Source organism: Mustela lutreola, chromosome 8 (genome assembly GCF_030435805.1).
Source record: "Mustela lutreola isolate mMusLut2 chromosome 8, mMusLut2.pri, whole genome shotgun sequence".
NCBI classification, from domain to species: domain Eukaryota; kingdom Metazoa; phylum Chordata; class Mammalia; order Carnivora; family Mustelidae; genus Mustela; species Mustela lutreola.
In genome coordinates, this window is record NC_081297.1 from 82,744,571 (window position 1) to 82,772,463 (window position 27,893).

General features: G+C 37.9%; 1 protein-coding gene across 1 annotated transcript in view; it reads right to left on the bottom strand.

Annotated features, from left to right (window-relative positions):
• ITPR2 (inositol 1,4,5-trisphosphate receptor type 2) overlaps positions 1-27,893 on the bottom strand; it is a 502,139-nt gene that overhangs the window by 237,601 nt on the left and 236,645 nt on the right. The window contains exons 33-34 of the mRNA XM_059185826.1: positions 11,053-11,181; positions 9,705-9,825 (exon numbers count right to left, since the gene is read on the bottom strand). Of these exons, the coding sequence (XP_059041809.1) occupies positions 9,705-9,825; positions 11,053-11,181 (250 nt within the window). The remainder of the gene's footprint in view (positions 1-9,704; positions 9,826-11,052; positions 11,182-27,893) is intronic.

Sequence of the window (27,893 nt, forward strand, 5' to 3'; positions counted from 1 at the left end):
AATAAAATAAAATTTCAAATGAAAAATGAAAAAAATTTTTAATTATTACTTATAGGCAAAGAGCATTTTTCCTTAGTAAATAAAAGGTTCTAAGGATTGAGAAACTGTTAAGGAAAAAAAAAACCTTTAGAAAAAATAAAGTACAAGAAGTGACAATCCACAGAAAAGGAAATGCCAGTGACTCCATCGCATGAACAGATTTTTTTTCTTCACTCATAAAATGAGAAACACATATCTAATAATAATTTTATTTATAATGATATTTTCTATAACAATAGATAAGGATATTATCTATAACGATATTTAATTATAAGATTGGCAAAGATCTAAGTAAGAATTTGATAACGACACATTATTGAGGAGGAAAATGCTCTCCCACATCACTGGTGACAAGTAAATTACATGATCTCTACAGAGAAGCGTGTCTGTCAAAATTAAAATACTCAAAAATTCTACTTGTAGGTATTCCCCTTATTCTCCTTCATATGCAAGATGATTAGAAACAACATAATGGGGTTAAATAAATTAGAATATAGGCCCATAAGCTACTATGTAGCCAAAGACAGGAATAGGACATTCATGCAGTTATTTATATTCATCCGTTTATTTTCATTATGTAAAAAATACTTATTGAGTACTTACTGAGCTCTAGGCACTATCTCAGGCTCTAAAACTTAATAACAGATAAGCTATTTAGTAGTTAAAACACTTACTCTATTTGTGATTTCTGTACCTGTTATATTTATTCCCATAAAAATTTATTGGGGGCAGAAAATACAGTTTGAGACTGCATTTCCCAAACTACTAAAACAATATGTTTCAGATAAAGAGGTATAGATCCAATGGATCAATATGCAAAAAAATTATAATATTTTGTCTTATCTTGTAACTTATTCAGATTTAACTTTTAAAAAGGAATAATGATGTTTTTAAAAACCAGAACTACGGGGGTACATTGTGTCAAATTCGTCTTACAATCAACTACAACCTCCTAGGTAGATTAAAACAGATTTTTTTGTTCGTTTAATAGACACTGAATTTCTCTCCTCAAAGGGTTACTATTTTCTACATGTTCAAATTTTTTGGGAACAATTGGCTTGAAGATTGATGTTCATTATTCAAACCATTTGTAGAAGTTATTTTACAGAATTTCCATTTGGAAAAAAGATTCTGTTGCCAACAAAGTACCCAACATTAATCCCCCCAAATCATTTGAAGATTATGAAACACATGGAGCAAAATTCTTTTTTAAGTGAAATAATATGGAAGTAATTTTTGGATGCTTTTTCTCAAATTACTTCTAACATGTGCTATTGTGTTTTATATAAAAGAGTAAACTGAGGAACAGGAACTGACCAAGAGCATTTAAAACTTTGCATAGCCTCAATGGCCCTACTATTTCTCAAACCGCAGTGAACACCATGGTGTGCATTTATTGCAGAAGCCTCCATCCTTACCAGTTCCCAAACCAGCCTTAACTTATCTCATGGAGAGGAGAGTAGAGAATGATAGACATGTGTCTGCCTTACCTTCCAGCTAGGCACCCCCGCAGGGAATGACATCGCCTGGGAAATCACATTTATTACCACTTAAGACCCTGTATCTTCCTTTCAATTTCAAATTTGACATAACTTGGGAGAAAGTGAGCAATGGAGGTAGCTATCGGTAATTTCCTCAGATACAAATCACTCACAAGCACCTCAGCTTTTAGAAGCTTAGGAAGTTTGTTCAGATAAACTGAACGTGATCCGCATGATACATTCACAACTGATCATGGCTTCAGTATTAAATGTTTATGAAGTTTTACCAGAAAAACTGAACAGGACATAATAAATGCACAATTGATCTCAGCCTCAGTACATTCGATAGTAGCAATAAAAATTTCTGGAATATTCATCAAGGAAAAAAGGATAGATAAACAATAGGAAGATATTGTTAAACAGATAAACAATAGGAAGCAAACAGATAAACAATAGGAAGCACTCTTTTTCTGTAAGGACGTCCTCCCCCACCAAACCCTTACTAACTTAATTCACTAATCCCTTTCCCTCTTTTTAAGTTATCTGAAGACTGGATGGGTCCATTTCATGTACAGCTTAAATTAGCATTTTGACCCACATTTTGTATCTTAAAGCATCAAACAGATAATGCCTGTTTTTGCCGATTGGTGATGGCAGACCATCACAAATGCCTGCTAGCCTGTCAGTTTCAAAAGTCTGGTTCTTTCCCCACCTGCCTGTGTGACCTTGGGCAAGCTGCCTAACCTTGATGACCTCATATCCCCATGGTAGCATCTTAAGGTTTACCACACTGGCCAATACTCAGTAAATACTCACCGCTCTCAGGAATGTCAGCATTGACCAAGGAAGTGCATGCTCTTGCCTTTTACTCCTTTTGGTGGCTTTTTTTTGTTTTGTTTTGTTGTTTTTTAAGATCTTATTTTTTTATTTGAGAGAGAGAAAAAACACAGAAGGAAAGTGAGGGGGAGAAGCAGACTCCCCGCAGACCAGAGAGCCTGTCATGGGGACTCAATCCCAGGAGCCTGCGATCGTGAGCTGGGCCCAAGGTAGATGCTTCACTGACTGAGCCACCCAGGCGCCCACTTTTCACTACCTTTTTTATCTAATGTACAAACAACGAAGAGAATTAGAATTAAGAATTTTTGGTGATAGATGAGTTGAGCTTATACAGCTGGGAGCACTTTACAAATTGTAATGTGTTATGTAAATGTAACTGTACAGAAGGTCCCTGAGTTAAAGTGGTTTGACTTAACAACTTTTTGACTTTACAATGGTGCAAAAGCGATACACATTTGGTAGAAAAAGTGCATTTCGAAGTTTGGATTTTGATCTTTTCCCTTTTCCCAGACTAGCGACATGCAGGAGGATCTGATCTTGGGATGTTGGGCAGTGGCGGCCAGCCGCAGCTCCCAGACAGCCACACGGCCAGGAGAGTTCTGCACCTGTATGTGAGTATCTCAGTTCGACACTTTACTAAAGAATAAAGGCTTTGTGTTAGGTGACTTTGCCTAAATGTAGGCTAATGTAAGTGTTCCAAGCACGTTTAAGGCAGGCTAGGCCAACCTATGCTGTTCTGTAGGTTCAGTATATTAAATACACTTTTCAACTTAGATATTTTCAAGTTAGGAGTGGTTTATAGGGATGTAACCCCATCATAAGTTGAGAAAGACCTATAATAGCTATTTGCATGTACAGGAAATATGTTGACAAATTTGTGAATGCCCTGAACATTGGCTTTGTGTTCTCCTGACTTTGTTCTCTTGACTTTTGCTTAAATATGTATCCTCTTTGTTCTCTCCAATATTATAAATTCTTACATGTTTGAATTGTGTTAAATTGTACTGCCTCTTTGTATTCTTAAAAGAGTTGCTGAGGGACGCCTGGGTGGCTCAGTTGGTTAAGCATCTGCCTTCAGCTCAGGTCATGATCCCAGGTCATGGGGTCCCATGCTGGGCTCCTTGCTCCACAGGGAGCCTGCTTCTCCCTCTCCCTCTGCCTGCTGCTCCCTCTGCTTGTGCTCTCTCTGTATCAGATAAATAAATAAAACCTTAAAAAAAAAAAAAAGGAGTTGCTGAAGCACAAAAACGTTTTTGCACCTGAGCTATAAAAGGTCAGATAAATCCCTACTCAGCAAGCCAAACTGCCAAGTTCTAGTTTATACATTTGGGCTTCCTAAGACAGGCCTTCTGGGGTAACACAGTACTGCATGAACTCCCTATTCAGAGAAACTTGGATTTTAAACCCAACTCAACTACTTAGTCATGGGACAAGTTACTTAACCTTTCTAAGCCTACATTTCACTGTCTGCACCATCCCTAGCCCGTGGGTTACTGTCAGTCAACAAACACTCATTAACCTGTGTGGTCAGTGCCAGACACTTCCAGGTCCTACCAGTCAGTGAGTCAGGCAAAGCCCCTGCGTTTGTAGTTTATATTCTTTTTCTTTTTTTTTAGATTTTTTATTTATTTATTTGACAGACAGAGAGCACAAGTAGGCAGAGAGGCAGGCAGAGAGAGAGAGGGGGAAGCAGGCTCCCTGCTGAGCAGAGAGCCCGATGCGGGGCTCGATCCCAGGACGCTGAGATCATGACCTGAGCCGAAGGCAGCGGCTCAACCCACTGAGCCACCCAGATGCCCCTGTAGTTTATATTCTAATGGGAGAAGCAGACAACAAGAAGGAAAAATAAGTAAATAGGTAAACAAACAAAATGCTTTCAAATAGTGCTGCGTACTTAGAGGGAAAAGAAGTAGTGAGACGGGATAAGGAACAGGAAGAAGCCGGGACACTGCGTGGGATGTTCGGCAACATTTCACGGAGCACTTCGGTTCGGAACATGTGACCGTTGTGGGGCAGAGGACCCAGAGAGAGGAAACAGCACACACCGATGCCCTGAGATGAGAAAAAAAAATCTGGTGTAGTTTAGAAGCAGGGGGAAGGCCAGTGTGGGTGGAGCAGCAGAGCTGGGGGAGGACGAGTAAAGCACAAGGTAGAAAAAGAAGAGGCTCAGATGATCAGGGCTTGCTAAGCCACGGTAAGGAATACAGATTTCCAGCGCAATGCACAGTGGGTGAACGGTATGATTGGATGTACATTTTAAGGTCATTCTAACTGCTGGGTCGGGAATGGATGCCAGCAGGACAGGAATGGGAGTGGGGAGTTCAGTAAGAAGATATTTCTGTAATCCATGTCACAAGACAGTGAATTTGGACAACGATGTCATGCAAGATAAAGAAAAATATATATTTTGGAAGGGAAGCCAGTAGAACCTGCTCTGGCGCTTAATGGGAGTGAACAAAAGAGGACAATCGAAGGTGACAAGTAAGGTTTTCAAAGAGCACTAACTGTAAAGTGGTTATTCTTTAGAGCGGGGCAAAAATCTGCCTCTTCACAGCTGCCCTGTATTTGTTATAATCTTAGTCCTGTAAAAGAAGTTCATGATCAACTCTGAATGTTGCGACTCTTAGGTCTTCCCTCAGACCTCTCTCCTGCTCCTAAATATTTCAAATGCTTTCAATCATCCTAAGGTGGGTTTAGCTCACTTGATTACAACGGCTGCTCACCTCTGAATGTCTCTTATTTTCATTATGTTTTTCTATGCACAGCAATTCAAGAACAAACAATTCCATCACAAAGCAGGATTTGCTTTCCGCCTTCTTCATCCTAGACAATAGCTTTGGGATCAGCACCTCATAATCATTGTCCCTGAGAGACTAACAGGGGAAACAAGATGAGGACTTAGGACAGGACAGGCTACCACCAAATGAAGACTGTTAGAAAAGTATAAGTGGTCAAATGGGGCCAAGTTCCGCTCTGGATATGGGAGTTAAGAAGGGAGGAATTTGAACAAAGACTTTGAATAATGGGAAAGATGCCGACAGGTAGCAGTGGTGGAAACTGGGGAGAGAAAGAAAATGAACAAAACAGAGAATGAGAACAAGTAAAACAGAGACTGAGAAAGTAAGGGACAGCATGAGCAAGGCATGGGATGTCGTATCCATCCGCTGTCACAGGAGGTGTGTGGGAACCAGCGAGGAAGGAGGTCAGAGAGGTCAGGTAGAGCTGAGCTGTAGGGGCCATGAACGGGACAATGAGAACTCCATGATGCTGACTTTGTTAGACAAAGGGACAACGCTGAAGACTGAGGACATTGTTGTTGATGTTTTTAAACCAGCAGAGAGCATTTCACTTCAAGATGACTCTGTTAGCAGACTTCTTTAGGTGAAGAAAGACAGGAAGAGAGAACACTGAATAATTCCTACAGTGATGAGGGGTGAAACAGGCCTTTATGGAGGGGAAGGAAAGAGAGGTACAAATGCCGAGGTAGAGTGGGGATAAAATTTCTAGAGCTTCCTAACCGCTCAGGCGGAAAGAACAAACGTGCCTTCTCACAAAGATAAAATGTGATTTTACACGAAAGCATCATTCTTCCAAACCTACCTTGATTACAGACTTAGATATAAGTTTTGACGTCCTTGCTATCACACATGTCTTTAAACCATACAGAAAGCCACTAAAATATCCTGCGAAATCACAAGGTTTGGGCCAGGAGAGGATTGGTAGGAAATGAAATCTTATAACGGAAATAAAAGATATCTTTAGACTAATATAATGTCAGTGACTATTTTAAATCCCCAAAGTACAAGAAATACCACTGAAGTGGGAAGTCAGATGGAAAACACAGCGTGCGGTCTCCCCCGTGGCTGAAAGTTCTTCATGTCAGTTTTTAAATGTTATAAACAGTGTGCCTTCTATGTTCTGCGGAGGCCAACTGGTGTCCCCTGCACCCCACCAATTGCATTTGTTAAATACTGAGCGGGAAAGAGGGGGAGGATAAAGTGGACGAGAAGAAAAAGAAGGTGGTAGAAGAGGAGGAGGATAGAGAAAGAAAGAAGAAGAAGAGGGGAGGCTGCCTTAAAATGTCAAAATACAGAAATAGACTTGGCAGCTAGGACAATGTATTCCTATGTTTTATTGCCCAGATGACTTCATCCAAATAAAAATGCTGTTAGTACTGTTTCATTATAGCTTAAACAGTATATTATTAAAACACTCAGAGGTTATACTAAAGCATGAACAGAACCAGATTCACCTATAATTTTACCATTCAGAGATAATCAATGTTAATATTTTATTTTTATCTTTCTGGACATTTTGTTATGTATATTTTTTCAAGTAAGAATTAGCTTCTCTCCATTGTGTATAGAGAGAAGCTAATTCTTACTTGAAAAAATATACATAACAAAATGTCCAGACACAATGGAATACTATGCAGCCATCAAAAGAAATGAAATCTTGCCATTTGCGACAACATGGATGGAACTAGAGCGTATCATGCTTAGCGAAATAAGTCAAGCAGAGAAAGACAACTATCGTATAATCTCCCTGATATGAGGAAGTGGTGATGCAACATGGGGGCTTAAGTGGGTACGAGAAGAATCAATGAAACAAGATGGGATTGGGAGGGAGACAAACCATAAGTGACTCTTAATCTCACAAAACAAACTGAGGGTTGCTGGGGGGAGGGGGGTTGGGAGAAGGGGGTGGGATTATGGACATTGGGGAGGGTATGTGCTTTGGCGAGTGCTGTGAAGTGTGTAAACCTGGTGATTCACAGACCTGTACCCCTGGGGATAAAAATATATGTTTATAAAAAATTAAAAATTAAAAATTAAAAAAAAAAGAATTAGCTTCTCTCTCTCTCTCTTTTTTTTTTTGAAGTATTAATTTAAAAGAGAGAGATAGAGAGAAAGAGAGAGAGAGAACAGAGGCAGAGAGAGGGAGAAGTGACTCCCGCTGAGCGGAGAGCCCAATGTAGGGCTCGATCCCAGGACCCTGGGATCATGACCTGAGCTGAAAGCAGATGCCTAACCAACCAAGCCACCCAGAGACCCCAAGAATTAGCTTCTCTTTTGTGTCCTTCTTTATTTTTGACATAATACCTATTGTCCTCTTCATTTCTTCCCTTCTTGAAATGTTCAGTCCTAAAGTCTGCCAGATGAGCACAGCAAAGTTAAGCATCAGCCCTGGGCAAGAAGGACACACGAGGATGAGGCGATCCAGAGCTCGAGTGCAAAAAGAAGTGGAAGGTGCCTGCGTAGGAGGCTGGCCAGGCAGTGGACAATCAGAACTTGGTGGGGTGAGGAGCACATCAGCTGCTGGGGGACAGCCTGGCCCAGGTACCAAAGAGTGAGCCAGCAGAGTCAGAGGCCAAGCCCATGGAAAAAGGTCTCTCGGCAGCCTGAGGTAGACTGTGGGAACCTACTGGAGGTGAGGAGGATGCCTCCATAGAGGGGTGTCAGGGGCCGCGTTGCCAGGGGACACATCCTTGTGGGGTCTGGCCCTGCATGTGGTACCTAAGCCCAAGTGGGCTGTGAGGAGGGTGGATGTGTGTGGAGGAGGGTTCCTGGGGCGGTTGAAGCATTCAACTCATCAGGTATTTGAGGAGAGCCAGTGTCCTCACAAAAGGAACTTTTTTCTTTTTTTTTTTTTTTTTAAGATTTTATTTATTTACTTGAGAGAGAGACAGAGAGAGAGAGCATGAGAAGGGGGAGGGTCAGAGGGAGAAGCAGACTTCCTGCCAAGCAGGGATCCCCATGTGGGACTCGATCCCTAGACTCCAGGATCGTGACCTGAGTCGAAGGCAATCACTTAACCAACTGAGCCACACAGGCACCCCACAAAAGGAACTTTTAAATCCAATAATAGCAAAGCACTTCCTTTATTAAACAATTTTATAGCCCTCAAAATAATAGTATAATATTCTCTCATGTTTTTAATTTTTCTCTTAAGTATTTAATATTTTTATTATTATTGTGAATAATGTGTTTTACACACTGTTTCTTTTTGGCATACAGAAAATGTATCCAGTTTATTACTTACTTATAATTAATCACTGAGATGAACTCTCTTAGTTTCTTAGCTCTAATGTTTTTAAATTGATCCTCTTAGGTTATCTTAGGTTTTTAATTCAAATTAAAATTGAGCAGTTATTAAATCTTGTTAATACACAGTCACTTGTGTCCAATCGCAGATGGGGGAAAGACAAAAAAAAAATTTAAATGGCCATTAATTAGTTAAATCATTGGTTCATTTATCAAATATTTACTGAGCATATATTATAGCCCTTGCCAAGTTACCTAATCTGGATAATTCTGTTTTTCTCAGCTGTGTAATGTAAATAATCAAAGAACCTATCCAAGCATTAAATGAGACAAATCAGGCAAATTGCTCAGCAATGCACATGGCGAGTTCTCAATAAACGGCAGCGGCGATGACATACACTAGAAGCTTCCCTTCCCAGTGCTGCATCAGTTGAGACAATGGTCAAGCTCGTCTGTTCTTTTAAGTCCAATATTTCTTTTCCTGCCTCCCCTCTGCCATCTGGAGAATGGCCCTAATTAACTTGAAAGAAAGAAAGGACTTTTCAAGAGGGGCACCTGGGTGGCGCAGTTGGTTGAATATCTGCCTTCCGCTCAGGTCATGATCCCAGAGTCCCGGGATCGAGTCCCACATCATGCTCCCTGCTCAGTGGAGAGCCTGCTTCTCCCTCTGACTCTGCTGTTCCTCCTGTTTGTGCTCTCTCTCAAATAACTAAGTAAATAAAAATCTTTAAAATGGAAGGAAGGAAGAGGAATTTATGAGAAACTCCCTCTAAAATCTATTAACCTTCCTTTTGCTGTAATCCCTTTGCCTTCCATTTCATTTATAATTTCTGAAGGCTTCTATATACAACAGGCTCTTAGTAAACACTGACAGATTTCAGACCAAATTGGAAAACTAAAAAACCCTGAAAAGGTCCCACTGCCCTATGAAGGTATTAGCACATCAGGCTACTTAATGGACAAGACAGTTCCATAACGAAGTCTGAGACAACAATGAAACTAAACTCATGCCTGTGAAATCTTCTGAGCTATAGTAAAGTGTCATATATAACATTATGATTAGAAATACAAGTAAATAAAAGAATTTTGAAATTTTGAAAAAAGAAATGCAAGAATCATCTTCCCCTCCCAAAAACGTATGCCGCAACATTCAGAAGCGTTTGCTGGTCATTGCTCTTCAGCTTGAGATAAACTTTTCTCATTAAGTCATAAACTGGAAACCTGCTTGTGTTGGCCATGAGCCAAAAGAAAAAATTTCTTTCATGAAATGCAAAAGCAAGTGAAACCCGCCATTCTGACTTACCCACTTCTGCCAGAGTTCTGATACAAGACTCCACGGAGGACTTCTGCGCTGGGTTTGGCCAGGTACAATTGTAAATTCTGAAGGCAGATTGCAGCAGCTGAATAAAAACTGGCTGATGTGTCTGAAAGCAGAAAGGAGTATGCAAATAGGCCACTAAGCCATTAACACTCCTAACATGACATCTATGCATTATCAAAAAGGCTCATCGAAATAAAACACAATCCAGTCTTTTTTGAGCAGCGGCACCATTGATAGAATATCTCATTCAACAAATATTCATTATATCCCCACTTCATGACAGGCACCATGCCAGATGCTAGAGAAAATCAATTATTTGCATTTTAACTACAGACTTAATCAGAAAAAATTTGGCATTTCTTGAAGCCAATGACTTGAACTTCAATATTTTTAAAATAATCTCTGGGTTATTTCCAAGTGTAAGTAGAGCAGGTGTTCTGAGTTTGTTTGATTGACTGCATGTTTTGGTTTTATATGATGTGCAAGGATAGGAGACACCAATTCTGACCTACAGAAACAATTTCATATGGTTCTCATAGTTTAAATGTTTTCCCTAAAGAAAGTATAATTGAAAATGAAATTTTATAAGGGTAATACACAGTCACTATAGAATTTTAGGGAACCACAGAAATGAAAATCTACAATAACCCTACCACGTAGAGATAATCAGTATAAACATTTTGAAGATATTTACCTCCTGAGTTTTTCTAGGTATATAGGCACATATGTCCTTTACACACACAAATTTGGATGGTACTCTAATGCAATGCTGGGTACTGTTTCACTTAATATTACTTCATAATCATTTTCCTTAGTCATAAATATTTCTTTTAAAACATGATTTTCCCTTTGCTATGTAATAAGCCACCCGATGGACACAAATAATTTATTTAGCTATTCCCCTATTTGTAGTCATTTAAGGCTGATGTCAGTTTTTTAAGTATTAGAAATACTTGAATGAAAATCTTAGTATATAAATTCCTGCTAATTCTTTCAGGATTAATTACTAAGGTGGAATTTATTGAGTCAAAATGTCTATCCATTGAAAAAATCATTTATTGCAACATTTGGCAAACAGCCAATATACTGATATGAATGTTTCTGTTATGCTTGGAGGAAAAATAGGAATAATTCAGTTTGAAGATGGGGCCTCTTTATTTAAAATAAAGCTTGGTAACCTCAGAAAGGGGCAGAACAATAAATAATATGAGAGAAAACTGACCTTCAGAAGTATAGGAAATGACTTCCTGACCATGTTAAAATTTTTCTTAACTCAAATAAGATAAATTCTGTGTGACAGAATGTGCCTGTATTTTTTAGTTTACATTACCTGGAGGCTGGTACTGTTGTCTGAAAAGGGGGAATTAAAGAAGCCGCTCACAATGTTCATTATTGACTCAGTGACACACTTCTCCAAGAAGGTGTCTGCGTGTTTCCTATCCGTGGTTGTGTTGCAAACCTAGAGAGAAAAACTGAATAACTCAATACGCTCCTACCACATCTTTGAATTCTAACTCAGTACTGAAACCTTGTAAAAATTGCTCTGAAATTGTTAACTATAACATTTCTTCTGCTTTTGAAAGTTGATTTGAATAGGTACATTTCTGCCAAAAACCTACTAAAATTTTATCATTCTTTTGTAGCTGTTCCTTTCAGTTTGGTTGTCATTTCATCTTGGACCAGAATTCTTTTGCAAATGCCCCCAGTCCCTTACTCCTGCTCTGCTTCTCCATACTTTGGCACACCAACCTTCTCCTTCTGTCCCCAAGCAAGGCTTTGCTGGAAAACGCCCTTTCACTCAATGTGAGGAAATCAAAGAATAAACAGTCATTATAAGAAAGTGGTGAATGTAATTAGCAATGCTTTGTATCTCTACATATTTTCACTTATAATACCTGGCCCAGATTGGAGGATGCCAAGAGAAGACATTTGGCAAGGAAAGTAGAAAGCTAAAAGAAGATAAAACTCTTTCCAACACTTTAGACCTTTTCATCCGCAGCATAAATACGTGGGCAGAAGTGAGCCTTTCCCTGCTTCCTTCCCTGTAGCGCTGAGCACGAAGAGATGATACTCACACTAAAGATAAACCAGAAAAGAACACAGGCCTTGTTCCTGCCCTGATTTTCATATGTGATTAAATGAGGCAGAAATTGCTCATTTTGTGAAACAAGCCACAAATTTCCAAACATATCAGGTTAGACAAAGTGCAAAAGCGAAGATACATGATTAAAAACAAATGAAAAAAAAAGCTGGGCAATAAAAAGAAACATGAAGATAAAAACAAGAATAAAAGAAAATGGGAGGGCAAAGCACAGGGTGTGAGAAAACCCTGCAAAACTGGGGCAGAGTAACAACATTTCAATATTCACACAGTGACGGTGGGGAAATGTGGTGGCCAGATGTTCTTAGACAATCCAAATTTCTACATCACTTCTTTTTCTTTTCAGTAAGGTGATTAATCAAAAGAATAAGTAACTATAATTTAATCTGATACTGCTTTGAAGACCTTTCACACAAATAAATTCACAAAAGGGAAAAATTCCCATCTCAAATGTGTGTCCTGATGTTTTCGTTGGGGAAATAACAGTATTTGCTAAATGCAGGTAAAAGAAAGAGCACAGAGATTGCTTTGCTTCTAAATCACTTCCCATCAGGGCTCTTCATTTTTTCCTCATCTATGAAGTGACACTTCCCTGACTGGGTTGAATTAGAACCACTCCCACCGGTTCTGCAGGGACCAGTGCAGTTAAAGGAAATAAATGATGTCAAATTATGCAATCTTTTAAGCTAGTGTTCCAGCAGGTAACATAGTGCCTGGCATATACAGCATGTTCAATTAATGTCTGGGGCATGAATGAATCAATTCATTTTTAAAATGAAAGAATAAGAAGAACAGAAAGACTCTTACGTTGTTTCAAGGTTCACTCTGGGTTAGGATGTATTTGTGGAACATTGGGACTAAAAATTGAACGTGATCCCAGCACTAATATCAAATTAGTTTTCCCATGATGGACATGACATAGGATTTATTTCATTTAGTATCTTTCCAGCACTGGCTTTGATATACTGGAATTTTCAGACTCACAGGATAAAAATATATTACAGTTGAAAAGGTAGCTGACTGAATCTACCATAACCAACCCCAATAGCCTTCTTCCTCATCCAGTGACATTTCACACAATCATGGCGTGTGTGTGTGTGGGGGGGTGCTCTACAGACCTATTGCAGCACCATATTGAATTACCTGCAACTGGACATTTGCTAAAGAATCACTCAGAAATTTGTGTTAGTGGGTTAGTATAAAGACTTTCCTCAAAATCCTAGGTTTACAAAACTAGGTGGAACCTATTCCTCAATTCCTTTGAACAAGAAATTCAGTTTTCAATATATTTTTTCTTGCCCATACAAATGATAACATTTTTGTTCTTCCAAAACCTTGCAGCCTACATTGCAATATCATAGATAGGCAAAACATGTAAGAAGCCACTTTACTTATTACAACTTTCCAGTAAAGGGGCACCTGAGTGGCTTAGTGGGTTAAGCCTCTGTCTTCGGCTCAGGTCATGATCTCAGGGTCCTGGGATTGAGCCCCACATCAGGCTCTCTCCTCAGCAGGGAGCCTGCTTCCCCCTAACTCACTCTACCTGCCTCTCTGCCTACTTGTGATCTCTCCCTCTCTCTGTCAAATAAATAAATAAATCTTAAAAAAAAAAAAAAAGCCTTTGAGAAAAAAAAAACCAAAATAACAATATTTCTTTATCCATTTTTCTTTTATTAATTTTAAATGCCTCATTCCCATATATTGGAAGTGATCCCCCCAAATGATATCACATTAAATTAACTTTTTTGTGTATTACATGCATTTTCAAAGTTTTGATCTATTTGCACATATTATTAGCATACCATTATTTCCTATAAAACATGTCCCCATGTGATTCTCTAAACATTTATTTTAAAAGGCTATGTAATAACACTGGGTATTATATGCAACTAATGAATCATTGAACACTACATCAAAAACCAATGATGTACTATATGTTGGCTAATTAACATAATAAAAATAAATAAATATAGTTGGAACTTCAAACAATTACAAAAAATAACACGGGAGGAGTCAAGATGGCAGAGAAGTAGGAGGCTGAGACAACATCAGGTAGCAAGAGATCAGCTAGATAGCTTATCAAACCATTCCAAACACATAACAAATCCAACAGGAGACTGAAGAGAAGAAGAGTAACAATTCTAGAAACAGAAAATCGACCACTTTCTGAAAGGTATGACTGGTGGAAAAGTGAATCCAAAGCGATGGGAAGATAGACCACAGGGAGAGGGGCTGGCTCCCGGCAAGTGGTGGAACAACAGAGCACAAAACCAGGACATTTAAAAGACTGTTCCACTAAGGGACATTGCTCCAGAGGCTAAACTGGGGTGAAGCCCACTCAGGGATGGCGTGGCCCCAGGTCCTGCAGGGTCAAAGAAGGATCGGGGGTGTCTGAGTGTTGCAGAGCTCGCAGGTATCAGAGACAGAGCCGAGGAGTGAGCTCTCAATTCAGGGTTACCTTAAACTGTAATCTGTGGCACAGGCCATTGCTCTGTGAGTGGGGTCCCACAAGAACCAGGGAGACACCCCTGGAAGAGCTCAGGGAACTGTGGGGTTCAGCGACTCCAGGCAGAGCTATGTGCCAGAGACAGAGATGCTTGGTCACAGGCTGGGTGAGGTCAGAGCGTGGCCAGAGGTCAGGGAGACGGGAGTGATTGAGCGCTTTTCTCTGAGAGCGCACTGAGGAGTGGGGTCCTGAGCTCTTGGCTCCTCAAGGCCAGAGATTGGGAGGTCGCCATTTTCATTCCCATCCTCCAGAACTCTATGCAAAGTGTTCAGGGAACAAAAGCTCCCAAAAGCAAACCTGAGTGGATTACTTAGCCTGGGCCCTGGTAAGGGAAGTGCAATTCTGCCTCAGGAAAAGACACTTGAGAATCACTACAACAGGCACCTCCCCCAAAAGATCAACAAGAAATCCAGCCAAGACCAAGTTCACTTACCAAGGAAAATGGTGGAATTCCAGAAGAGGAGAAAAGAAAACCATGGAATTCATGGCTTTCACCCATGATTCTTTAGTCTTGCAAAGTTAATTAATTCTAATTTTTTTTTCTTCTGCTAAATTTTTTTGAACTTTTACCTTTTCCTCTTCAAACATTTTTTAACTAGTTTATTTTAAAAATACCTTTCCTAAAAATATATTTTTGAACCTTCATTATTATAGTCATATTTCATCCTTCATTGTATCTAACTTTATTTTTTGTATACACATAGGGTTTTTTTCTTCTAAAAAATATGGGGTACAACTTCTTCTGATAGATCAAAATACACCCTAAATCTAGCACCGGGCTTGCTCTAGTCTCCAGCCTGAGAAAATTCTCTCTCCACTTTCTTTCTCTTTATTCTCCTTTTTTAGAAATTAAAATTTTTTTTCATATTTATAGTCATATTCCATCCGTTAACTGTGTTTACCCTTATATACGTTTTTCATTCTTAAAAATTTGGGGAGATAGTTTCTTCTAAGAGACCAAATTACTCCCCAAATTAAGTGGGTGACCCTGTTCTAGTCACCAGTCTAACATATATATATTTTTTTCATTTTTATTTTTTTTCCTTATTTGTTTTCTTTTTTAAATTTTTTTCCCTGAACTTCTTTTTACCCCTCTTTCTCCCCCACCCCTTGTGATTTGGAGTCTCCTCTGATTTCATTATTTGGTTAAAGCACATTTTCCTGGGGTCTTTGCCACCCATTTAGTATTTTATTTTCTCCTTCATATATTCTTATCTGAACAAAATGACAAGGCGGAAAAACTCACCACAAAAAAAAAGAACAAGAAGCAGTACCAAAGGCTAGGGACTTAATCAATATGGACATTGGTAATATGTCAGATCTAGAGTTCAGAATGATGATTCTCAAGGTTCTAGCCGGGCTCGAAAAAGGCATGGAAGATATTAGAGAAACGCTGTCTGGAGAAATAAAAGCCCTTTATGGAGAAATAAAAGAACTAAAATCTAACCAAGTTGAAATTTAAAAAGCTATTAATGAGGTGCAATCAAAAATGGAGGCTCTCACTGCTAGGATAAATGAGGCAGAAGAAAGAATTAGTGATACAGAAGACCAAATGACAGAGAATAAAGAAGCTGAGCAAAAGAGAGACAAACAACTACTGGACCACGAGGGGATTATTCAAGAGATAAGTGATACCATAAGAAGAAACAACATTAGAATAATTGGGATTCCAGAAGAAGAAGAAAAAGAGAGGGGGGCAGAAGGTATATTGGAGCAAATTATTGTAGAGAATTTCCCTAATATGGCAAAGGGAACAAGCATCAAAATCAAGGAGGTGCAGAGAACCCCCCCTCAAAATCAATGAGAATCAGTCCACACCCCATCATTTAACAGTAAAATTTACAAGTCTTAGCAACAAAGAAAAAATCCTGAGAGCAGCCCGGGACAAGCCCAGGACAAGAAGTCTATAATATACAACAGTTAAAATATTAGATTGGCAGCAGACTTATCCACAGAGACCTAGCAGGCCAGGCAGAACTGGCTTGATATATTCAGAGCACTAAACAAGAAAAACATGCAGCAAAAAATACTATATCCAGCTAGGCTATCATTGAAAATAGTAGGAGAGATAAAAAGCTTCCAGGACAAACAAAAACTGAAAGAATTTGCAAACACCAAACCAGCTCTACAGGAAATATTAAAAGGGGTCCTCTAAGCAAAGAGAGACCTTAAAAGTAGTAGATCAGAAAAGAACAGAGACAATATACAGTAACAGTCACCTTACAGGCAATACAATGGCACTAAATTCATATCTCTCAATAGTTGCCCTGAATGTAAATGGGCTAAATGCCCCAATCAAAAGACACAGGGTATCAGAATGGATAAAAAAACAAAACCCATTAATATGCTTCCCACAAATAACGCATTTTAGACCCAAAGACACCTCCAGATTTAAAGTGAGGGGGTGGAAAAGAATTTACCATGCTAATGGACATCAGACGAAAGCTGGGGTGGCAATCCTTATATCAGATCAATTAGATTTTGAGCCAAAGACTATCATAAGAGCTGAGGAAGGGCATATCATACTCAAAGGGTCTGTACAACAAGAAGATTAACAATTTTAAATATCTACACCCCTAACATGGGAGCAGCCAACTATATAAACCAATTAATAAGAAAATCAAAAAAACACATCTATAATAATACAATAATAGTAGGGGACTTTAACACTCCCCTCACTGAAATGGACAGGAAGAAACAGAAAACCTGAGCAGACCCATAACCAGTAAAGAGATTGAAACAGTCATCAGAAACCTCCAAACAAACAAAAGCCCAGGGCCAGACAGCTTCCCAGGGGAATTCTACCAAACATTTAAAGAAGAACTAATTCCTATTCTCCTGAAACTATTCCAAAAAATAGAAATGGAAGGAAAACTTCCAAACTCATTTTATGAGGCCAGCATCACTTCGATCCCCAAATCAGACAAGGATCCCATCAAAAAAGAGAACTACAGACCAATATCCTTGATGAATACAGATGCGAAAATTCTCACCAAAATACAAGGCAATAGGATCCAACAGTACATTAAAAGGATTATTCACCATGACCAAGTGGGATTTATTCCAGGGATGCAAGGTTGGTTCAACATCCGCAAATCAATCAATGTGATACAATACATTAATAAAAGAAAGAACAAGAACCATATGATACTCTCAATAGATGCAGAAAGAGCAGTTGACAAAGTACAGCATCCCTTCCTCATAAAAACTCTCCAAAGTGTAGGAATAGATGGCACATACCTCAATATTATCAAAGCCATCTATGAAAAACCCACTGCAAATATCATTCTCAATGGAGAAAAACTGAGAGCTTTTCTGCTAATGTCAGGAACACAGCAGGGATGTCCATTATCACCACTGTTATTCAACATAGTACTACAAGTACTAGCATCAGCAATCAGACAACAAAAAGAAATTAAAGGCATCCAAATTGGCAAAGAAGTCAAACTATCACTCTTTGCATATAATATGATACTTTATGTGGAAAACCTAAAAGACTCCACTACAAATCTGCTAGAACTTGTACAGAAATTCAATAAAGTGTCAGGATGTAATATCAATGCACGGAATTCAGTTGCATTTCTTTATACCAACAACAAGACAGAAGAAAGAGAAATTAAGGAGTCAATCCCATTTACAATTGCACCCAAAACCATAAGATACCTAGGAATAAACTTAACCAAGGAGGCAAAGAATCTCTACTCAGAAAACTATAAAGTACTCATAAAAGAAATTGAGGAAGACACAAAGAAATTGAAAAACATTCCATGCTCATGGACTGGAAGAACAAATATTGTGAAAATGTCTATGCGATCTAAAGCAATCTACACATTAATGCAATCCCTCTCAAAATCCCATCTTTTTTTTTTTTTTCAAAGAAATGGAACAAATAATCCTAAAATGTATGTGGGACCAGAAAAGATCTCAAATAGTCAAAGGAATATTGAAAAAGAAAGCCAAAGTTGGTGGCATCACAATTCCAGACTTCAAGCTCTATTACAAAGCTGTCATCATCAAGACAGTACGGTACTGGCACAAAAACAGACACATAGATCAATGGAACAGAATAGAGAGTCCAGAAATAGACCCTCAACTCTATGGTCAACTAATCTTTGACAAAGCAGGAAAGAATGTCCAATGGAAAAAAGACAGCCTCATCAACAAATGGCGCTGGGAAAATTGGACAGCCACATGCAGAAAAATGAAATTGGACCATTTCCTTATACCACACATGAAAAATAGACTCAAAATGGATGAAGGACCTCAATGTGAGAAAAGAATCCATCAAAATCCTTGAGGAGAACACAGGCAGCAACCTCTTTGACCTCAGCTGCAGCAACGTCTTCCTAGAAACATCGCCAAAGGAAAGGGAAGCAAGGACAAAAATGAACTATTGGGACTTCATCAAGATCAAAAGCTGTTGCACAGCAAAGGAAACAGTTAACAAAACCAAAAGACAACTAACAGAATGGGAGAAGATATCTGCAAACAAAATATCGAATAAACGGCTAGTATCCAAAATCTATAAAGATTTTAGCAAACTCAACACCCAAAGAATAATCCAGTCAAGAAATGGGCAGAAGACATGAACAGACGTTTCTGCAAAGAAAACATCCAGATGGCCAAAAGACACATGAAAAAGTACACCACATCACTTGGCATCAGGGAAATACAAATCAAAACCACAATGAGATAGCACCTCACACCAGTCAGAATGGCTAAAATTGACAAATCAGGAAATGACAGATGCTGGTGAAGATGCAGAGAAGGGGGAACCCTCCTACACTGTTGGTAGGAATGCAAACTGGTACAACCACTCTGGAAAACAGCATGGAGGTTCCTCAAAAAGTTGAAAATAGAGCTACCTTATGACCCAGCAATTGCACTACTGGGTATTTACCCTAAAGATACAAACATAGTCACCCAAAGGGTCACGTGCATCTGAATGTTTATAGCAGCAATGTCTACAATAGCCAAACTATGGAAAGAACCTAGATGTCCAACAGATGAATGGATAAAGAAGATGAGGTAAATATATATAAAATGGAATACAATGTAGCCATCAAAAGAAATTAAATCTTGCCATTTGCGAGGACGTGGATGGAACTAGAGGGCATAAAACTTAACGAAATAACTCAATCCGAATAAGACAACTATCATATGATCTCCCTGATATGAGGAAGTGGAGACACAACGTGGGGGGTTAGGGATTTAGGAAAAGAAGAAATGAAACAAGATGGGATTGGGAGGGAGACAAACCATAAGAGACTCTTAATCTCACAAAACAAACTGAGGGGGACCGGGGATAGGGGTGTAAGGAGAGGGTGGTGGGATTATGGACATTGGGGAGGGCATGTGCTATGGTGAGTGCTGTGAAGTCTGTAAACCTGGCCATTCACAGACCTATACCCTGGGGCTAATAATACAATATATGTTTATAAGAAAATTTAAAAATTAAAAAAATTAAAATTAAAATTAAAGGTTGTATTTATTCCATCATACCAATGCACCATCATGTTTTAATCCATTTTTGGAGTAAACTGAGGTATACATAACCGAAAAATACAAATCACTTTCCTGTTTTCCTAGTTAATTCATTCTTACTGGTCTTTTATGTGATTTCCCTACTTTTTTTTTTTTTTTTTTTTTGCAACTATAACAAATTGTGCACAATTCTTATATTTGCTTTCAGATTTTTGGCATATATTCTACCAAAAGAGGAATCATTGGATGAGGCTCAATAGGCAGTTTTATACTGTTGCTGATCCTCGAAAATAATAAATTTACAATGTTAGCAAAAGCTTATATGTGGATACACAGGACGGTCCCCCATCATTACCAACTAACTCTTGTTTTCAGCTCCAGCTGGGATCAGCTGATGTGATGACAAAACAGAAGGGGTGAGAAAGAATTCAGAGGCCTGAGTGGGGCTCTGCCTCTAACCCCATCTCTTCTTCCTCACAGAGGTTTCAGCATTGTCTGCATCTCCGGAAGCAGCCCTCACTGAGTCCATCGGCAGTGTCCCCAGTAACAATGGTGCTGCCTTCAGCCCTTTATGCCTGGATGCAAACAGCTTTGCAGTGTTCCTAATTCCTGGGTGCACCCCTGTGCCTTCTTGGTCCCTTTCACACTGCCCACGTCTCCTGGAGGAGGCCATCTGGTTCCCACGGAAACTGACTGTTCTTTCTGTAAATTATTATTTTCACCAGTTTAATGACACTTAAAAAAGTTATTTTGTTTTTCTGACATTGCTAATGAGGCTTGGCACTTTCCATGTAATCACTTCCTGCCTACATTTTGTTATGTATGGATGATTCCAAATCTTCTAACCACTTTAAGTAAGGCCTGGATAACGACTGGTACATGCCGTATCTTTTAACATTTTTCACAAGCTCTTGTTGAGCTCTTTCCCATATATTTTTCATATTCAGATTTTTTTTTATTTAGAATGTTCATTTTATTACATTTCATTGTATCAAGTAATTCTTAGCATTCAGGCATTATAGTTTATTTAGATCATTTCTATTTAGTTAACATAAAGAAGAAAAAAGCCTCCCTTCCACAAAAGCAAAGGACATTCTACACATTTTGTTCTAGTTTTTTATTGGAATCCTCCTCCATCCCTGTATCCTGACTCCCATTCAACTATTTATGCTATCTGGGAGTTCGCTGCTGTGGGACCTGATTTACTGATTCTGATCAACTTTTTCCCACATTGATATCCAACTATCCTCCAAACATTTACTAAACAGTGATTTCTTGTCTCACTCTTAGGTTGCTTGAGGTTTGTCATGTCAGTAATTAGTATTTAAAGCTCTCCGTTATATTCCATATATCATTATTTTTAAAATATTTAAAAATCTCTGTAAAGTATTATAAAATATTAAAAGAAACCCAAACTCCATGTATCATTATTTTCCAAATTGTTTGTTTAAATTATTATTATTTAAATTAAAGCTAAATATTGGGGTGCCTGGGTGGTTCAGTCAGTTAAGCATCGGCCTTTGGCTCAGGTCATGGTTCTAGGGTTCTGGGATTGAGCCCTGCATTGGGCTCCCTACTCATCAGGAAGCCTGCTTCTCCCTCTCCCTCTGTAGCTCCCCCTGCTTGTGCTCTCTCTCTCTCTCTCAAATAAATAAAACCTTTTTTAAAAAATTAATTAAAGCTAAATATTGGATTAGGAGATAGGACAGTGAACCAAATAAAATAAAGTCCCTACTCTATAAGAGCTTTTTTCCTAATCAAGAAAGACACACAATAGATAATACTAGTAGAAGATAGAGCAAATAGGATACTCCAGAGAAAAATAAAAAAGGGCAAGCTGTAAAGGGAGGACGATAGCTCCTTTTTATGCTGCAGGAAGAGTGGGTAAGGTTAAGGGTTACCATTCACTTAACTTGCTTGGGGAGCCTCTCTGGATAAGATGACATTTTAACAAAAACAACGAAAGAAGTGAGGAAACAGCCATGGAGGATTCTGGGGAAAGAGCAAGTGAAAATCTGTCTCCATCAGTAGAACATAAGTCCCTGGACCTGGGAAACTAGCTTGACTTGCTCACCACCGCACACGCAGGACCTCAGCACACAGTAGGTATAAAATAATTTGTTGAAAAGCAAATATGAAACAACATGTCTAGACATGATTATGTCTGACATTTCTCCCCATGCATGTATGATGTCCCTTTTCTCTTCCAATCTAAAGTGACTACTACTCTTCCAAAGATGACAGATGGGCTTTAAAAGTTAGATGCTAGAGCAGCACTGTCCAATAGGACTTTCTGCCAATGATGGAAATCTGTATCTGTGATGTCCAACACATGTGCTTACTGGGCACTTGAAAGATGGCTCTGTGCTACCGAGGAACAGGATTTTCCATCCGATTTAATTTTACCTAATTAAAATTTAAATTTAAATGTGGCAAGCTGCTACCCCACAGGATAGGGGAGCTCTAGTGCCAGTAACATACTTTGATCACACAGACCAAGGAATACAAATCCTAAAGATCCTTGTAGACAGTACACATGCTCCTCTAAAGAGCCGAGGTAATATCATATATTTATTTTAATTTGCATCCCTTCATTCATGGGGCCAGAACTTCCAAACATTTGCTTTTACATATCTCCTTTTTATTTTCTTTAGATTTTTTAAAATTTTTTTTATTTTTAAAAATTTTTTTTACTTACCTGTCAGAGACAAAGAGAGAGTGAGCATAAGCACGAAGAGAGGCAGGCAGAGGGAGAAGCAGGCTCCTCAATGAGCAAGGAGCCCAATGTGGGACTCAATCCCAAAACCCCGGGACCACAACCTGAGCCAAGGCAGATGCTTAAACAACTGAGCCACCCAGGCATCCCTAAACATCTCCTTTTTAGAGAGTCATCAGTTCATACACTCAGTTGGCTTTCTTAGAATTCTAAACTAATATTTTTCTTAATATTAATTGTAGGAACCCTGAAAAAATACAGAAAAGCACAAAATGGAAATGAAGATTATTTATAATACAAAAATCCAGATAAAACAATGGTAAACCTCTTAGAAGCCTTTCTTCTTAATCTTTGTGCTCCACCATGTATATTTTCCATAACTAAAATTATTCTAGATAATCAGTTTTGTCTTCTCCTTTTCATACTCATCACTCAACCATTAGCACTACCCACATTATTAAAAATCCTCGAGAAATAATCTCAATGACTCTATAACATTAATCTCATAGATATATCATAATTTATTGAACCATTTCTCTATTATTAAATTTTGAAACTATTTCTTACTGTATATTATTATAACAGCATGTTGAGCTCCTACGACCATAAATCCTTGATATCATTTCTAATTATTTCCAAGGACAGATTCTTGGAAGGTAATTATTTGATACATTAAAAAGGTATGAAGGTTTCCTTTAATGTATTACCAAAATGCTTTTCAGAAAGATAGCATGAATTTACATTCTCATCAGCAAAGTATGTGAACCAACATTTAATATTATCTCTTTACTTTTATCTTTTGCCCTTACAAATTTGATAGTTAGAAACTGGATCTTATTCTTCTTTGTATTTTTAAAAAATTATTAACAGTTGACTTTTTTTTTTCAGGGGTTTACTTTGACTTCCTGCTCGATACGTCATGAATGCATGGGTCTTGACTATTTCATTATTAGATTGTTAGTGGTTTTCATATATATATTAAAAATATGTCCTTATATATACTCTTATATATATTCATATGTACATATATACATTATATATGTATATATACAAATATAGTCTTAATACATTCATATATGCATACATACATATATATATTCATATATACATATATGCTTTTCATATATATAAAACATGTTCTTATATATACTCTTATACATTTTTATATACATTCATATGTGTATATATATTATATATGTATATATACATATGTATTCTTTATATATTTATATATACATACATATAAAATTATTAACAGTTGACTTTTTTTTCAGGGGTTTACTTGTATTCCCTCCTCTATAAGTCATGAATGCTTGGGTCTTGACTATTTCATTATTAGATTGTTAGTGGTTTTCATACATATATAAAAAGCATGTTCTTATATATATTCTTATACATTCCTATATACATTCCTATGTACATATTCATTATATATGTATATATACATAGATGTATTCATATATACATATATATGTGTGTGTGTGTGTGTATATATATATATTCTCTTTTTTTCTTTTTCAAGCATTGGGCCTTTAAAGATTTATTTTCTTTTTGAATGGGGAGTACATCAGTATTTGTTGTATGATCCTTTGTAAATATTAGTTGTTTTTGTCAGTAAAAATATTCCATATATTAAAAAAAAAAAAAAGAAAAGATTTATTTTCTTATTTCAGAGTGTTGGGAGCAGAGGGAGTGGAAAAGAGAAACCCAAGCAGGCTCTGCACTCAGCATGGAGTCAGACATGAGGCTCGATTTCACAACCCAGAGAGCATGACCTGAGCCAAAACCAAGTGTCTGAAGCTCAACCGACTGAGTCATCCAGGTGTCCCAAAATCTTTATGTAAAGATTATTTAAGCCTTTTTTAAAATGCTCAGCAACTTTTTTCTATTTTGATTTTTTTATTGCTATGTGTGATGTTTTATGTACTTAAATTTGAAATTTTCAAAAAACAAACCATCTATTATTCTCCTTAGCTATTCTCATTCACTGCTTTTATGCTTAAAAAGACCTTCATCTGGGGCGCCTGGGTGGCTCAGTGGGTTAAAGCCACTGCCTTCAGCTTAGGTCATGATCTCAGGTCCTCGGATAGAGCCCCGAATCGGGCTCTCTACTCAGCGGGGAGCCTGCTTCCTCCTCTCTCTCTGCCTGCCTCTCTGCCTACTTGTGGTCTCTCTCTGTCAAATAAATAAATAAAATCTTTTCTTTTCTTCAATACATTTTTTTAAAGATTTTATTTATTTATTTGACAGAGAGAGACCACAAGTACGTGGAGAGGCAGGCGGAGAGAGGGGGAAGCAGGCTCCCCATGGAGCAGAGAGGCCAACGTGGGGCTTGATCCCAAGATCCTGGGATCATGACCTGAGCTGAAGGCAGAAACTTTAAACCACTGAGTCACCCAGGCGCCCCAATAAATAAAATCTCTTAAAAAAAAAAGAAAAAAAGGGCAGAAGAACCTCATCCAAAGATAGATAAATAGCTACACATTATTTTCATCAATTTTTGTTACTCCACATTTATCTCTAAAATTTTAATCTAATTGCAATTCATGCTATTATATTATAAATTATATATAATATATAATGTATATAATATATAATATATACAATATATATAACCTATATAACCTAAATATACTATTTATATATATAATATATATAAATTGCAATTTATGCTATTATATTATAAATTATATATAATATAATATATATAAATATGCTATTTATATATATAATATATATAAATTGCAATATATATAATTGCATAAATTATTATGCAATTATATATAATATTATATATAATATATATATTGCAATATATATATTTATGCAATATATATAATTGCATAAATTATTATGCAATTATATATAATATTATATATAATATATATTGCAATATATATAATTGCAATTTATGCAATTATATATATTGCGTAAATATATATATTATATATATTAATAGTATATTTATTTATATATATTAATAGTATATTTAGGTTAGAAACTGAGTTCAGGGATGTCTGGGTGGCTCAGTTGGTTGCCAGTCCCGCATCGGGCTCCCAGCTCCATGGGGAGTCTGCTTCTCTCTCTGACCTTCTCCTTGCTCATCCTCTCTCTGACTGTCTCTCTCTCAAATAAATAAATAAAATATTTAAAAAAAAAAAAAAAGAAACTGAGTTCATTTCACCCCAAATAGCCAGTGTCCTCAAGTGTTATTTTGATTTAGTTCAAATCAAGTTTTGTTGAATATCTATTCCACACCAAGAATGTTCTATGTACCTAAGATCTATTGATGAATAAAATACATAAGAATCACTACTCTAGTGGAGCTTGTATTATTACTTTAATGTTACCAGGGTAAGCCAACTGCAGCTCCGGGGGCAAATCTAGCCATAACCACTTGCTTACATATTGTCTATGGCTCTTTTCCCTTCAGTAATTCCTATAACCATTGGGACAGAGGCCTGAAAAGCTAAATTATTAACTACCTTGCTGTTCATGGAGAAAGTTTGCTCATCCCTGAAAATAACCAATCACTTCCTTACTAATGGTAATAATTTATTATATATTAATATCTTACATATGTAAAAATCTATTTGTGCCTGTTTTTTCATCCCATTGATATGCCCACTTAATTTGATGCTAAGCCTACACTACGCTCGAGGCAAGTGTATGGAATTAAATTAAGCTAACAGGAGAGGCCTCTCTCGCAGACTTCATGCCCATCACCCAGTCAGCCCATCCCCCACCCACCTCCCCTCCAGCAGCCCTGGGTTTCCTAGAGTTAAGAGCCTCTCATGGTTTTTCTCCCTCTCTGGTGACTTCCCTTTCAGTTTTCCCTCCCTTTCCCTATGATCCTTTGCTCTGTTTCCAATATTCCACATATGAGTGAAAGCACATGATCATTGTCTTTCTCTGATTGACTTATTTCACTCAGCATAACACCCTCCAATTCCATCTCCGTTGATGTCAATGGTAAGTGTTCATCCTTTTACTGGGCATCTGTTTCCTTGTCTAAGGGGAAGTGATGTTACGTGTGGTTCACATTCCTCCCCTGGCCACCGTCACCGCTGGACTGGGGACAATAGCCCTGGGCTGAGTCATCATCTGAGACTTAACTTTGTTTTCAAATTCACTTCATAAGTATTTTTCACTTCAGGGGACATTTGTTTATTTCACGAATACATACTATCTACCATGTGTGAGACATTGTTCAAGGTCAGATGTGCAGCAGTGAACCAAACAGACACACTACCTGCCCTCTGATTCAGTAGGAACAAATACAAATGCATATAAAAATGTCACATGGGGATGTAAGTTCGATGAAGACAAATGAAGCAAGTGAAGGGGGAGCAGAGGGAAGAAGCTGTTACACAAGGGTGGTAAGTGAAGGCCCCTTTGAGGGCTTCTAAGCAGGAACATGAAAGAAGTCTTGAGGATACTTGGAGAACCAGTACTACCCCAGGCAGATGCAAAGGTGCTAAGATGGGAGTTCAGGTATTTTCTCATAATGACCCAAATCCCCTGATTTTGAAAGAATCATCAGTTACAAAGGTAGAGGAAAGTGTTTCTGCTCCCCAGACTCCAAGGTTAGCCACACTGGAACACAGACCAAAGTGGGCAGCTGTTTAATGCTCTGAAATACAGTGCAACAACTTTTCGTGAAGCTAATACCTTTGCTGCCTGCCTAAATCTGGCATATTTACAGAACACAGGTACTGTTTGTCAAGAAATCAGAATGGAATTACGTGTGGGAAACCCAGTACAGGCTTATTAAAAACAATCCTTCAGAAAGATTTTCTCACATGGGTCTTAGCAAGATAAAAGACTGGGTGCGGTGCATAAACACTGAATTTAGGAACACTGAAAAAAGTAAAAAAATAAAATAAAATTTAAAAAAGACAAGGAAGTACGAATAGGAATATGAAAGATACTAATTAAGACTCTTTAGAGAGATTTACCTAAGAGCAAACAAAAAGAACCTGGTAGAAATGACTCCAGCACAACATGAAGGGAAAGGTGGAAGGTAGTATGAATGCAACTACATATTAATATTTCTCCTGCCTTGTAAGTAAGACTGTTCTCCAAACTTCTACTAAAATAATCATCTGCCCTGTGCTGGCTGGATCCCACCAGAAACCCCTTCCTAAATGCCATCCTTTCCAAACACTGACATAGAGAGAACCTGAAAGTGTATTGAAAACAGGAAGGGGAACAAATGTGAGAAGCTTTTAGAGTAAAGGCACCGGGTTAGACCCCAGCAGATGCCCCAGCTCTGCTTCTGGCTAGGCAAGTCACCCTATGCCAGTGAATTAATCTCTCTGGAACTCAGGAGCAAAATTATGATGTCGGTCTTAAGTTCTTTAA